At 33.8% G+C, this 15,944-nt stretch overlaps 2 protein-coding genes across 3 annotated transcripts; both read right to left on the bottom strand.

The window, feature by feature from the left end:
- Positions 1–107: 107 nt before the first annotated feature.
- LOC108217483 (uncharacterized) lies at positions 108–1,160 on the bottom strand. The gene has a single exon (XM_017390311.2). The coding sequence runs from the start codon at positions 1,158–1,160 to the stop codon at positions 108–110; it is 1,053 nt and encodes a 350-aa protein (XP_017245800.2).
- Positions 1,161–2,072: 912 nt separating this feature from the next.
- Positions 2,073–15,914, bottom strand: LOC108215544 (uncharacterized aarF domain-containing protein kinase At1g71810, chloroplastic). 2 transcript variants are annotated; one of them, XM_017388025.2, is made up of 21 exons: positions 15,441–15,910; positions 15,074–15,118; positions 14,749–14,787; positions 13,661–13,831; positions 13,413–13,565; positions 13,250–13,285; positions 11,557–11,600; positions 10,909–10,999; positions 9,606–9,647; positions 9,343–9,451; positions 7,884–7,998; positions 7,752–7,801; positions 6,980–7,058; positions 6,600–6,650; positions 6,306–6,447; positions 5,935–5,979; positions 4,964–5,068; positions 4,841–4,882; positions 3,972–4,154; positions 3,597–3,716; positions 2,073–2,611 (listed from the first exon to the last, which is right to left on the bottom strand). In XM_017388025.2, the coding sequence occupies exons 1-21, from the start codon at positions 15,792–15,794 to the stop codon at positions 2,507–2,509; spliced, it is 2,121 nt and encodes a 706-aa protein (XP_017243514.1). In that variant the 5' UTR covers positions 15,795–15,910; the 3' UTR covers positions 2,073–2,506. The 2 variants fall into 2 exon arrangements, with proteins under 2 accessions (XP_017243514.1, XP_063948230.1); XM_064092160.1 differs by lacking the exon at positions 3,972–4,154 and having other exon boundaries at positions 2,364–2,611; positions 15,441–15,914.
- Between the last annotated feature and the right edge of the window lie 30 nt (positions 15,915–15,944).

Here is a 15,944-nt window from a genome sequence, read left to right as displayed (position 1 = left end):
ACCGAATACATAGAACAACAACACGAAACAAGTTCATAAAACGAGTACATAATGGAAACACATAAAACACAAAGGAAATAAATAAAGTAAGACAATACATATGAAGCCTAGTCGTCTAAACCATAATAAAGATTAGCACCAGTGTCTGTTTCATTTGAGGCCTTACTGACTGGTTCATTAACTAGATTATAATTAGCAAAGTTTGTTTCCACTCTCTTTCCAGTATTCCTTTTGAATGACTCGTAGAGATCAACAAGATGTTTGGGTGTGCGACAAGTACGTTGCCAGTGTCCCTCAGTTCCGCACCTATGACATATGTCTCTTTTCTCTCCTTCTTGGGGTGCCTTTCCTCTGTTTGGCACTTCACGTTGACACTTGTTGTAATTATCACGTTGCCACTTCTGGTGGCCAGAGTTGTAACCATCACGTTGCCACTTCAGGTGGCCAGAATGATATTGATTGCGAGACCGACCACGGAAACTTCCACGTCCACGGTTTCGTCCATAACCTCGTCCTCCTCTATGCCCTTTCCCACGTTCATTCTTCTGGAATGACGTGTTATGTACTTCAGGTAACTGGGCAGAGCCTGTGGGACGTATCTGATGGTTTTTCAATAACAACTCATTATTCTTTTCAGCCACAAGAAGGAGAGATATCAGCTCGCCATATTTCTGAAAATTCCGCTCCCTATATTGTTGAGCCAGGATCATAGTGTTGGGGTGAAAGGTTGAGAGGGTCTTTTCAATCATTTCAGCATCAGTAATATTTTCACCACATAAAATTAATTTTGAGCTTATCTTGAAAAGGGCAGAATTATATTCAGCTACAGATTTGAAATCCTGTAGCCTCAAATTAATCCATTCATATCGGGCAGATGGCAAGTGAACAAGTTTCTGGTGATCAAATCTATCCTTGAGATTATTCCAAAGGGTGTGTGGATTTTTGATAGTGAGGTATTCAGATTTTAGGTCTTCGTGGATGTGATGCCTAAGAAAGATAATTGCTTTTGCATTTTGTTCAACAGTTGGGATTTTTTCTGGGTCAATAGTATCTTTTAGGCCATTAGCACTAAGGTGTAATTCCGCATCAAGGACCCATGACAAATAATTATTTCCCGAAACATCCAAGGCAACGAACTCTAATTTTGCAAGATTCGCCATTCTTCTCCGTTGAGATAAATCCCGGATAAAATCTTGTACTCCTTTATCGAAATAAACCTCGGATAAAATTTTGTACTCCTTTGTCGAAATAAACCCGGATAAAATTTTGTACTCCTTTGTCGAAATAAACCCGGATAAAATTTTGTACTCCTTTGTCGAAATAAAACTCGGGCAGAGACTCGTGCTGATAACGTGTTATAAATTAACTATAACTATTAATATAAATATAACTAGTATTCTGTAGAAGCAAGAGAGAGTAATTTTATTTCTTATGATTCTCCGTACAAGTACTGCTTAATGGCTATGCAGTGTCCAATTTATAGGACAATTTCACCGCGTCATGTGTGTGAATACATTAACTCTATTCCGTGTTTTTACAGCTAGTAACTTGACGAGCGTGTATTGGTAATGCAAACTTGAGCTGGAGGGTTTATGTATCATTGACAATCACCCTCATCATTAATTGTTTTCACAACAGATAGGAATTTGTTATAATTTTCAATACGGATTTCTTCTTTTTTGAAAAAAACCCGTGACCATGATCTAGGATTTTTTATTTTTTTTTTTGAAATTTTATTCACTCTTCCTTTCTTTTCTTCAGAACTCGGGAGCAGTATTATTTTAGCAGCGAACAACAGTCAAGAATTGATCTCTAGGTTCTGTTTACAGAAAAAGTGTATTTTTGGCCTAATTGTAAATATTACTCTCACAATTTAACAATGTTTAAATCAAGAAAAAAAAAGAAAGACATCTCTGGTTGAGATAATTTTTAAAACCGTATATTGAATCAGTTTCGAATTCAATCATTAGTATTGTGTACTCCGTCCAAAAATTTAGACAACCTATACTAGGCTCGTATAGAATTAAAACAATCTCTTCAAAGCATAGGAAAAACTTTATACAATTTTATGATTAGATCAATGGCTGATGATGAATAGACAATTTGCAGATAGCGTTATCCGGAAGTGTTACAAAGTACAAACTTCAATTAGCTGGATATGATAGCTAGGTGCTCACTGTAGCTTTAAATAAGAGATGATTGTACAATTGAAACTGCATATACACTTGTGCAAAATTTCACTGTTTCCTTGTTAACACTATGATGTTTCATCTTCTCTTGGATTCGTGGATACACACATGACACATGACATGTTGTATACATAAATCTGTATATACAAAACTTCAAGAATGTCTGCAATAGTGACCTCATCAGGACCAAGTGTTGTGCTTAGTGCAATCAGTGATGCAAACTGAACATATATAACGTGACCGCAAGTCTGCAACAATAGAACAGCATCGGTGGGCGTGGGGGAAGGATAGACAAAGGACTATAAATCTATTCCATTTTACAGGAAAACCCTCCTTAATGTCCTTGCTGTAACACGGTTAATTAACTTTCCAGTAAGATCAGCTGGCAAAAATAATAGTTGTCGCTGCCCATCCAGAGGAAGCTGTGGATATTACACCTCAAGCTTTAGTAATCTTTACAATAAAATCATATTAATCATATAGTAACGTTAATTACTTAGCATATACTTAAGAAAATTGATACAGTTTCAACTTTCATAGCACAGGCCAGAGGGATCATAAAATTTGAATCCCGTCAATCAGGTCAATCCATGAAACAGAAAAAGCACGTGTTTCAATAATTATATCTAAAACTTCTATACACAAACATGATCATTTCCAATCACACTGCCCCTGTTCTCTAATGGTGGTGGGGTGTGTGTGTGTGTGTGTGTGTGTGGTGGGGGGGGGGGGGGGGGGGGGGGAGCTGCCATGTTAAACATTCTCTCGGTGCTAAGAGGAGGCTGGATTTGTTATAATTCTCTCAGTGCTAAGAGGAGGCTGGATTTGGTATAATTCTCTTCAGAGCTAAGAGGAGGCTGGATTTGGTATAATTTTGGAACTGGCCTTCTACGTTTTATTGAAATTTGTCCACTCATCTTAAAAGATAACTATCTTTTCTTTTAATAGCCATCAAACTTCATGACACCATTTTCTTCAAAACATTGAACTATTTTTAAATTTAGGGATTTATTTTTGGACGTCACACCAAATTCAAAATAAAACGCATGACAGATTTTGTTCAAGTTGACAATTAAGAATGTAAGATAATGAAACAGATTATAAACAAGAAGAGAAATTTTTTGATCATTCTTGGAACCCTCTTCTTCTGGGGAATTATCACAAAAGATTACTGTACTGCTAAAAAGTTTAACAACCGCGTATAGAACTCTTAAGCTAAATTAGGGAATGTCTGAGAAATATTTTCCTAGAACTGGTTGTTTGATGAAATTTTCACTGCATTCACATCTAGATTCTATGTTGGTGTGTTATGATCAATATAAACATCATCAAATATGAATACACTATTAATTTAGAGGATGGCGCTTCAATGTTGACTAGGTATATGCACACACACTCTATACTCACCTCAAGAATAATAGATAGGAGAGGTAGTATATCTTGAACAGGAGAAAACTGATCAACAGCTAAAGCTACCTCTGGGTATGCTTTCTGGCTCATCTGAGGTGGTCCATCAACTTTAGCTTCCTACAAGAAAGTACCCGCAATTCAGTTTCAGATGATCAAGTCTACTTCTTTTACCAAACCAGTAGTGCTCTAATGAGTTCCTTAATCACTTCATGACTAGAACAAAGTGGACCTGCCAGTCTTTCTGAATTGGCAATTTTGTTGAACAATATAATTTCAGAAAAATAGTCAAGAATATACGTGATTAGTGAAAAAGTTCGAATTATAGTGCATTGCTTTATTCTTTCACAAATATAACCACCTCGTTCTTCTTACCACTGATGTTCTTTCATCATTCCGGACTCCTTGCATTAAGTGCAAAAGCCGATACAAGTTTCTTAAGTTAACTACATCTTCATCTTTCATTAAAGATATGGAGATTGATGAGCCAAAAGGTAGATTTGATGCTGCTGCCGATGTCACTGAATCCAGAGTGGCTAGCCCCAGTGCATCCAGTCCCTTGTATAATTTGCAAAAACAATAAGGCTCTAGTTCGACTAATGCAACAGCATTCAGGTCTAAAATAAGTTATTTAAGTAATATCGAATTATTTATTCTGACCTTACTGAAAAACTTCACGGGACAAAATAGGTTAGAAGAATGTGTGGAGCATGGTGATCTCAGTGGTAACATATCCAGTTCAGCATTTAATAGCATACCTTAGATTACATATCTATCGAGCTTCCAACACTCAAATTGCTTGTAAGATCAATTTCATAGCATACCTTAGATTACACCAAGATATTCATTTTATTATTAAGAGTGCGCAGCTGTTTGGATATTCTATTATGCAAATTTGAGAAGAGATTTTAATGTTAATTTATTGTTATTCATCGTGGATTCTACTTTTGTGATGACTTGATATTTGATATATATGTGTTTGTGTGTGTGTGTGTGTGTGTGTATTTGCAACTGGGCAAAATTTTAATATTTTGAAGAAAACCTAATACAATGTTGTCCTAAATAGACGCGGTCACCAATATACAGCAAAATAGAGCCAAGAATTTATAAGATAACTCAAGTGAAAAGAGTTAAAACTAGGTATAATAGCAAATAATTGTGGTTCCATTCTCTATACAATTTTTTAATTTGGAAAAAATGTATTGATTCACATGATATGACATAAAGATGCCTGAATGCCTTACCTTGGCCAATTCTTGAACAAGTAATTCTCTCACGAAGGTACCCTGCAATAGTTTTATAACATTTTCAGGTTAATTTGCAATCAAGTCTAAACAACTATAGACAGTTCCCAGAGTATATCACACCTTCTCAGTTAACACGAAGGCAAGGATTTGCTTGATCACAACCTTAACATCACCATCTTCTGGTTTACTAGTGCCCAAGGTCTCCTCTGTTCTGGCACGTAGAGCCTGAGGTAATAGTATATCATGTTCCGAGTAATTCAGCCAATGGAACAGATTAACTAGAAAATATACCAACAAACTAGAATGGGGAAAAACCAATTATACAATTTTTTTGTTATTTTCATTTTTTTAGGGCTCTAGGGCTATACGGACTCGAACCGTATACTTTCTCGGTAATACAGATCAAGCTTTTTATCATCAAAATGATCTGAACTGTTTTACAGACCCAACAAGAAGAATTTGTACAATACTACAATGTTAGAAATTGATATAAAGCCTAAGAGAAAATAGTGCATATTACAGTATTTTCTAGTGGACATATAAGTGATCTTGCTTATTAAATAAGTGTTAATATTAATAATTGAAAAGGTGTGCTACCCAGTCAGCTAGCTGATTTAGCTATACGATAGGGGTTAAGTAGCCTAGTAGAGGTAATCTAGATTAATATTACGAATTTCTTAAAGACATAAATCAACCTAACCTTATCAATAGGAGAAAAAGGTTCAACCTAAGGAATGCAAAGATAGAAGGTAAATATGCAGTTTAAACAAAATTGTTTATACATCAAATAATATATTTGAAGGTAATAAATACTGCCAAAAAGAATTTTAACTGTACACATTTACAACAATAAAAATAATAACCCGGAATTCTTATATATTTTCGTGGTACTGCATGTTGTGTGTTTATACTCATACCACCAGAACATCTACCTAGTATAATAGAAGTTTTTTTAATAAATGCAAAGAGAGAAGGTAATTTCAAGTTAAATAAGTTTCTGCTGGTTGGCTCTCAGTTGATATTAATAAAGCGAACCAAAACAAAACCAAAATTAGTGCAACACAAAATTTAAAATCAAATCAGAAGAATACCTCTGCTGCTAGAGCCTCTAAACGATCAATTCTGAAAACACCATCCTGGAAAGAAATTAAAATATAATAAAGCACCTAACATCATATGCCATCGATCAACAGTAATAAAGTTTCTGTGTCTGGGTCTATACATGTGTGTATGTGTCTACATGTGTATCATCATCAGCACAGCCTTTTTTCTGCAAAACTAAAATAATTACATGTGTGTTTGTGTGTGAAAGTAGCTGACAGCATTTATATTGTTCTGGGCAATTACGTAAATTTAGGGATGCAACCTGACTGAATTTATAAACTAGTGTGTCTGGCTGATTGCACAATTAGTGCTCTGGAATCAAAAAAAATTTAGATACGTAAAATGTCTGAATCTATACCTTGTACAAAAGTTGTTTCAAAGAAGCTTTCAGCTGAGGTGAGCTATTAGTTAGTACTTTTCGGGCAATCCATGGGTAAGCACCGCCCAAAACTTTATAATTTGGGTTAAAGCTGTATGCAATTCCCTCCAGAACTGCAAGACTGGGATGTTGGGAAACATACTTATGAAGCAAGCCACAATATGATGGAAAGAGTACATTAAGACTGTTAAGTATACTAAGTCACAAATTAAAAGACAATCAGCTTATGTATAAACTAAAATGTCTCTCCAACTTCCAGGAAAAGAAAAGTACCTCCTAATGACAAGAGAAAAATAAGAAGGTATCTTGAACTTGAACTTATACCTGCATACAAACCGAAAGCACAAGCTCAGCACATGATACCACTATAAGAACCAACTGAATTCGGATCTAATTATAAATGAGAAAAGGAGAAGAAGAAACAGGAGAACAGAAAAGCAGAAAAAGTAGCACTTCAAATTAATTTTCTTCAACTTACTTTTCTTGACAGCTAAATTAAGAGATATAAAATATAAGAGCAATTCAAACAATAGTGACACATGAAAATTTGAATCGAGACAGACTCATTGAAAATCATTAAATGTACTTCAATATAAGATTGTTACAGACCATGTGGTTAGAACTAAGATGTTGATGATTTTATGAAACCTTACATTGTTGTTCCCAAATTTGCAAAAAGGTCTCCAAAACTAACATTGTCCACCCCTTTGGCAATTGCATTCTTAAAAAGATCTACAGAAACAAAATTTAATTTCAGTAAACATAGATGAATATGAAAAAGGGTTAATTATCAAATATGTCACTTTTTACACTCGAAAATATCAAGTAGATCACTCGGAAATTTTTGGTCTCATTTGAATCACTAAAGTCATGAAATATATCAAATAGATACCTCTAATATCTTTTCGAGAAGTAAACTTTATTTTTCATTGAGTTCCACACATTTTTCTTGGCTGTTAGTATAATCAAATGAAAGGTTATGAATTCTAGCATTTATGATAATATATTCAGATTTTAAGAAATTTACTTATTATTTATTTGATATAAATTAAACAAAATAATTGTAAAATTAAAAATAAATAGTAAAGAAATTGCTTAAAATCTGAATATATTATCATAAATACTAGAGTTCATAACCTTTCATTTGATTATACTAACACCCAAGAAAAATGTGTGGAACTCAATGAAAAATAAAATTTACTTCTCGAAAAGATATTAGAGGTATCTATTTGATATATTTCATGACAATAGTGATTCAAATGAGACCAAAAATTTCCGAGTGATCCACTTGATATTTTCCAGTGTAATAAGTGACCTATTTGATAATTAACCCATATGAAAAATTAAGATTGTGACTAAAATATTAAATATACTGCATAAACATATATCCTAACTCAATACTAATGTAGTCAAAGGCAAGAAAACCTGTTAATGCCTCTGTAACGGCCTCCTTATCTGCGGATGGGGGAATAAGCCTGTAGAGTTTATAAGAATATCATCCCAGAGAGTTATCAAAGGTAATTACTAAAAGTGAATGTAGGGAATATGAATATATACCCAAGAGTGACAAAATCTTTGGCCAATTCATCGTAATCACGATTAATCAGGTGGAGACAAGCTTCAATAAAACCATCACGAAATTCTTCTTTGAACTCGCCCATCATACCAAAATCTGATATTCAAACGTTGTGAAAGTTAATAATGAATGTATACCAAAATGTAACAATACAGAATATAAGCTAATATTAAAAAACAAACATACTTATGACAAAAAAAAAACAAAAAAAACAAACATACTAGAAAGCTAGCAAGTAAACATTATTTAATATTCTGTCGTAGTCCACTTTCTATTAGAAAGATTGATTGAAAATCCACAAGTTATTTTTAACTTTTAACCTATAACATGTCAAGTCCACTAGAGTTTAAAGTTTAAGCTACCTAACTATGCATGCAAATTCAGTGGCTTAAAATTATATTGATCGACCCAAGAAGTCAAGCGTTTGGTTGAGGTAGCAAGAGAAATGGTAAAAATCAACAATCAATCTGTTATTCCCGCATTTAATGTTAACACTTCCTAAAGAATTTATTGATCACATATATGTTAAATTACACGTGTCTGGTATGGAACTCAAGCTATAGCATACAAAAGAATTAAATTTATGATCAGCAACCTTTTCAAATAAAAGGGCAAACACCATGGCAACATAACACTTAAGCTCCAATATTTGACGGCCTTCAAAAAATTTCCTGTTGTACCAGAGACTGTTATTGACCTTCCTCACAATCTTAATGTCAATACTCTAAGACCTTACGAATTCCACTCTCCATTGCTTTTCATGGTCAAAATTAACATAAATCACATTTTTGTATATCAATCAAGGTATTCAAGAAAACTTGTGCAAAATAACCTCTTTTTGGCTTAGCTTGATCTGCCAAACAAGTACTTATTTCTTAGAGGAAGCACCTACAAATTTTTTTTGCTTCGGAAATATGCACTTATTTTGGCTAACACGAGCAGAGCCAAACAGGGTCATCTTTGTTACTCCCTCTGTTTTCATATATTTGACGTTCGACCACATAGCTAAAATTAATATTTTTTAAATTTTCTTTCTGTGAATTAAATTACAAGATTGATCTTTTTATTCAAAAAAAAAAATATAAAAAATAATATTTTTAACTATACAGTCAATGCTCTTAAAAATGTGTGCCAAAAAGTCAAACGTCAAATATTTGAACACAGAGGGAGTAAATGTTATAGATTTTAACAGCTAGCCAATCTTTAGTCAACCACGAAAAGACAAGGCTTGTGCCACACACTTTTTATGAGAAATTAGAGCAGAAATTACTTTCAACAATATGGGCAGTACGATCCAAGTAAAATGAATCTTAAAAGAACAACATACAAATAAACTTTCAAAAAAGAAAAAATCTTCAGTATAAAAGAAAGTTACCAGAACTTGTAAGCCTTCTATATAAAATATACATACTTCCATTCAGAGATAATAGGAAGAAGTACCTAAATATGCTAATTTTCCATCAGAGGACCGGAGCAGGTTTCCAGGGTGTGGATCAGCATGATAAAATCCATGTTCTAGAAGTTGCAAAAGTGAACAGTATACTCCAACCTGTACAACAAGATAACAAGAAGCAGACTTCAATTTACAAAAAGCCAGCATTATACTGATATAGTGGAAGCCATTTGAAACATATGAAGCACTAGGTTTTTTAAAGTGTGAAGCCATTTAAATACATATGAAGCACTAGATATTTTAAATTCACCTCAACAATATAAAGATCCTTCACTTCAGACAACTTCTTGCCCTGCACCATATATTGGAAGAGAAACTTAGTTAAGTGAGGATGGTATAAGCAATTAAGAGAATTTTATAGGAAAAGCCATAGATGCTACAGAAACAATGATACTGTAGGTTTATTTCTACGTGTATAGGGAGAACAAGAGAAGAAAGATATAACGTGAAAACATATATAATATTATAATCATCTGGATGGGCTACATATAAGTCATGGGTTTTATATAAGCCAAGAACATAACTAGAGCACTCTATCTTCCTAAAAGACTGCTACTATTCAAAATTAAGTCAAATCTAATCCTAATCTAGTTTAACTAAAAGATTTGGTCAACAACAACCAATTATTAAATAAATCGAAATTTAAAATTCAAAGCATTATTTTAACAGATACATTGTGAACAGTGGTCTATACGGATCATGTAATTATTGTTTAATGAAAACAAATGGACCAAAGTGATATGGAATAGAACTATAAAAGGATAGACAATCATTATTTTAGTAATGCCTGTTGCGAATTGTCAGGGATCATTTTTTAAAGAGTCCAGTTGATTATGAAGTTGCATATGTTTATACCCCTAGCTGGAGAAGCATGGTAAAGGAAGCATGTTTTAATGTGCTGTCAAACTGATAATAAATGAGCCAAAACCAGAATAAAAGTTGTGCATCCACAAATTTGGTCTACTTTATGCTAATAACTAAATCAACGAAACAATGGACTGAAATTTACTAATTACAAAACCATATTGTTTTAATCTTCTTTCTAGTCTGAATGGAAAGTCTTTCTGGATCTACACCCCTAAAATTTTAATGCACCACTTATATCTGATATTAAAAAGATAAATTTTCTAGTTCTTTGATTATCAAAATTGGAATTTTTTGAAATTTGACTCCCAGTGTTTCAGTTTTTCCTGAAGAGACATACAAACAGAGATTGAAGGGGAATTGAGGTAGTAACGATATTTTTTCCCTTATTGCAAAGCATTTTGTAGTGAAAACCATGCAGAGATTATTTTGGTGGCAGCCAACACAGACTATATAGTAAAAGAGAGACAAGATACTTCTATTGCAACTTATAATGATACTGGTCTATTTTTATTTTTTCCTCAGTTGACTATCCATTGATGGAAAACATATTGAAAACAGATTAGATACTAACTTCCAAGTTGAAAATTATATCTAGCCTCTAGAGACATAAACTTGGAACATCGTTGTGCATATAGAAAAGGTTTCTTTTGTCTTGAGAACAAAATAAAAGAGAGAGTTGCACATACCTCCACCCACTGCATAGTAAGGACCTTCCGCGTTGTTTGGGCCTCAAACATGATCGGAACCATGACATCTTTCAAATCACCATACAGCTCTCTGCTCAAACAACATGTTATGACATTAAAGCATATGCAATACCTTTCAAAGTACTAGAACTGTAGACCAATTAACTAAAGTTCGTTGAATTAATGTTGAAAGCACAAATAGGTAGAAAGAGGATGTTGAAATAAAAAATACTTTTAGATATTAAAAACATGTAATCATATAACAGTAGTATTTGACTTCCTTTGTAGAAAATGAATCCATTCTTATTATTAGTTACATCCTTATATATGATATATTATAAGAATGGATTCATTTTCTACAAAGAAAGCCTATTTCATATATAAGCTCAGACATTAACCAAAAACAAAGAAGAAAAACAAGAAATACTAAAAGACCAAAAAATGCATACACAATTTTTGTCAAGTGTTGCAGATATATAGAGCACTATGGTTTACCAAATCAGTATCAAAAGAGCAACCTCAAAAACAATAAACAAAATTCAAATGTCCTTGGAGTAGTCTCCACTTTCTGATAGCTATAGTGTGACGAAAATGTTTGATGTGAAAGTCATTTTTTATTTTGAGTACATATATCCAGTGTTGACCTACCTGAACTTAAGTCCATTTTTGGCTTCATTCCTGTAATCCATCTCCTGCATTCAATGTGATTACCTGTATTCAATATAAAGCGCTAAGCATAAACCTTCATAGTAGAAGGAAACACAAAGAGAGTTATGAGACCCTCTACTAATGATGTAGCAGTAAAGCATGATTTGTGAAAGCCTTATTATAAATGTGCAAGGGTTCGTGATGTGAGCATTATATTCCAAAGTTAATAAAGTTGAAAATGATATTATGTGTGCGCAAAGTCTCAAGTCAACCTGCTCTCACTTAATGCCCCTAATTTTAGTCCAATCCTATGCTACTGATTTGGGTGTTATCATGCAAATTGGTTTCTCAGTGAACTTTAAGAAAATTACAAAGAATGATTGCCATTTTGGGTCATCTCAACTCATATTTCACCTTAAGAGCAATGGACACCATATTGGGAATGATCTTGAACCATAGTTACATAGGACGAGGTTCGATTTGAAACGGGGGACGAAATCGAATATGCGAAACATCATCTTTAGGGAATCAGGTACGACGAAATGGAATGTATGGGTAAGATGAGTCTATTTTGAAAAAATAATATATAATTTTATATATTCAATTACAATATACAATTTTAATTAATACTATACACATTAATTAATAAAATTATTTTAAATTGTGTATTATAAATTTACTAATATTTTATGATTTATAAGATGAGTGGGTTTGAGAACTTATATAAAAACATGAGTACTGGCCCAGTATTTAATGGGCCCAAATAAGGTTTGCTTTAGTAACCTTATTATCACCGGCAAGCAGCTGTTTCTATCACATATAGATACATATATACAACAACCGTTCTTCTTTTTCTCCTTCTCTTCTCATCATTCAGCAAACAGTATACATCAGACCACAACTGAACAAAAATCGATTGACTATCGTACGATAATTGACACATAGATCTGTTTATTCCGAACAAGAACCATGTGTGTTTTTAAGTTTTTATGAATCATCGATTCCAACATTTCCGGTCACGACCCCCTACATTTCCGGTCATGTTTGTTCCGGGATCAGGGAAGAATGATTAAGGTCAACTCCTGCTTACAATGGAACTTCCATAAATCTTGCGGAAGTAGAGTAATCAGACATCCAGTGAATCTACTAACAACAGCTATACTTGGGGAAATGGATTAAATTCCATTCCAAGTTGATAAATCAATGTACCTATTCACGAGTACTAAATTTGCGAGACTGGATTAATTTCCTTTCCAAGCTGATAGATAGCGCAAATTTATTAACAAGTGCTATACTCGGGGAATTGGATTTGTTCTGTTCCACACCGATAGGTATAGAATTTATTAACAAGCATAGATTTGGAGAACATGATTATGCTTGGAGAACAAAACATAGGTATAGAATATGAATATTGCCATGGTCCGATCATTTCGCCCAGGCTTATCAAGTTTCTGGCTAACTAACTTATAGCACTTACAAAGTTATATTATAGATATAATATGTATTGAGGAGCTACTTATGATGGAAACTGTATGAAAATTTTAACTTCTGTTACAGTCCAACTTGATTATATAGAAGTTTTATGTAGTAAACTTGCGATTATCATAGAGATAACTGAAAGAAAAATAGATAGGCATAACTCAAAAATTAGTGACAGATATCAGGCAAAGACAAACCTATTTATTGTACTTACCCGAAAAAGACTTGATGCCCATTCATCAACAATTGCCTGCAAATTAAACACCAATAACTTGATTACTGTAATTAGAACTCTTAGTAATAAGCTGTAGACTATATGATAGAAATTAAGCATTGTACTCTGTTTTTGCCTCTTCAAGTAAACATCGCAACATTACCTGCAGATCACTATTAAAGTTTCCAATTCTTCTAATCAGTCCTGCAAGATAACGCAAGACCAATATATCTACTGATATAGCAGCTTGAACTCCTGGCCTTTGCACTTTGACTGCAACTAACTGGCCAGTAGACTGAAGCCTAGCTTGGTAGACCTGCTCAAAAATTTGTTTAATGAGATATAACAGCATGAAATAATATACCCTGATAAACAAAAGTAGGACCAAAAGAACAAGACCAATTAAAATACCTGTCCTAAGGATGCTGCTGCAACAGGATCAGGCGAGATCTCAGAGAAGAGCACATTAATTGGCAATCCGAGCTCTTTTTCAATTGTATCAAAAGCGAGTTCAGTCGCAAATGGAGATATTTGATCTTGCAAAAGTGAGAGCTCTTCGACATAAGATGGTGGTATTAAGTCCTACAAACATGCAACCACACATCTAATATTACTACAGCAAATAGAAATTGATAACACCCTCATATCATGGTTTCCATAAATAATGCAATAAATAAATATAGAGCATATGTAAATGAGTTGTGATTCTCCATCGAATTTTATCAATGAGTATTGAAATAATCTCGGAGTTTGTGATGATAATATATATAGTATACTGTATGCTAAATGAGGATAATTTCTTGCGGCAATGCCACACCTTTTATTTCCATGAACAAGATCTACCTACAATTGGTAAATCATCTATTAATTACTTTCTAATTTAAAACTCCCAATAAATACTCATCCCTCAAGCTGGAACTTATAGCTATTACACCCCAAGGCAATTTATCTGACCGTCAGACAAATTACTTCCCTGAGTAACAAAATTTCAGAGAGGACCCTTCCATCTTTTCCACAAAACAAGCTTTTTGACGTTCACAAACACTGTGTTCCTGGATTAAGGAAAGAATAGAAAATAATGGAAATTGTTGTATTTTCCTTTCTCTCCTATTCTTTCTATAATTTGGAAGAAATTTTTGGAGAGAAATATGTCAAGAATTTATTTCCAATAATCCGATATTGTAGCTCTTTTTCCTTTCCTTCCAAAAATATCTTTCAGGAGCAAGTTGCAGAAATATGTTCTCCCCCTTCCATTTCAAATAACATTTTCTGGAAAAATATTGTAATTGATTTAGAATTTCCTACGTCTACCAATTCATCTATCCAATTTTAACTATGTGGTGAAGGTACTCCTGTGTATACATATATATATATATCATTGTTGCTCAGAGTGTTTACTGTTTACTCAAGTAACAAGATTAACGAGTTATTTTTAATAATAATAACATGTTAAAAGCACGCATAGCTGAAGGAAATTGCAGACATTATCATGAACTTACGGGGCGGGATGAGATAGCCTGAGCAATTTTGATGTAAGCCTGGAAGCAAAGATGAAGACATGTTTACAGTTTTAGAATGAATACAAATGCATTGCTAATAAACCTAAACAAATTGTACATTATCTGACTCAGAAGAGTTAGAGTTGTGGACTTTAAAAGTCACAAGCAAACTCCTTTTAACACAGCCATTTTACATTATCTGACTCAGAAGAGTTAGAGTTGTGGAATACATATCTGCTTTTCATACTACAATATTAATGTAATTTACTGTAATGCACTATTGGTTTTTTTTTTTTTTTTGTGCGCGCGAGTACAGAAATCATACCGGACCAAGTTCCACCAATAACTTCCGCAACTCGGCAGCTCTTACCTGGACCAATAGAAATGATATTAGAAGAAATGCAGATTTTAATTAACACAAACATTAACCTAATATAAAACTCTTGTGACTGCTAATTAATTCCTGATAGTCAATATGTTCGTTTTAAGCCTTTGACGGCGTTTGGTACTTTTTCTTCCCTACTTCTTTACCATAAACAGTAACACCTAGCTATCTCACTAATTAAACTCGCTAAAATCCAGAGCCAAATTAAAGTAAATACTTATCCAAGCGCAATAATAATTCATCTACATACATTATTAAAGATAAATTTAATAAAAATGTAAATAATTCTGAAGCATATATATCAGACCTTGAACATTTCTTCGGAGCGGTCACTGATGCTATCCAAATACCTCAACCCGACCCATTTTCCAAGCGTAGTACCGATTTGAACGAGACGACGAATCACTACGAGAGGCTTGTCTCTATAAAACGCCTTGATTTTATTAATATTGTACTCGGTCATCGTGTCGGCTTCCGAGTCGCTGAGTTGGAACAAGTAACCTGAATTCTTAGTGAACAAGTCCACATCGCTTGTGAAAGCCGCTGTAATTTGAAGGTGCGGTTGTCGACAAAAATTTCGCAGTTTTGGCGGGAAAAGCGGGAGGCGGTGGTTTGTTACGGCGGCGAAGAGCGGCGGCGACGGCGGTGGCGCGAGTATCATGGCAGGGAGTGGAGTTGTGTGGGTTATGTAACTAACGGTTGTGGAGTAGGACACACTACACTCTATTGTACACTCCCTTGTGATTTGTTTATTTATGCTTTTTGTGATAGTTTGTGATTCTGTTGAAATGCTGCTGGTTTGAACTCGGAA

The sequence above is a fragment of the Daucus carota genome, chromosome 4, assembly GCF_001625215.2.
Source record: "Daucus carota subsp. sativus chromosome 4, DH1 v3.0, whole genome shotgun sequence".
In the NCBI taxonomy this organism is placed as follows: Eukaryota; Viridiplantae; Streptophyta; class Magnoliopsida; order Apiales; family Apiaceae; genus Daucus; species Daucus carota.
This window is presented reverse-complemented; position numbering and strand designations above follow the sequence as displayed.

Coding starts and splice junctions, on each gene's coding strand:
- LOC108215544 (XM_017388025.2), bottom strand. CDS start 15,794: ATGATACTCGCGCCACCGCCGTCGCCGCCGCTCTTCGCCGCCGTAACA. Junction 7,059..7,751: donor CGTTACAGAGGCATTAACAG/GTTTTCTTGCCT, acceptor TTGTTTCTGTAG/ATCTTTTTAAGAATGCAATT. Junction 6,651..6,979: donor GCAAATTTGGGAACAACAAT/GTAAGGTTTCAT, acceptor GTTTGTATGCAG/GTATAAGTTCAAGTTCAAGA.
- LOC108217483 (XM_017390311.2), bottom strand. CDS start 1,160: ATGGCGAATCTTGCAAAATTAGAGTTCGTTGCCTTGGATGTTTCGGGA.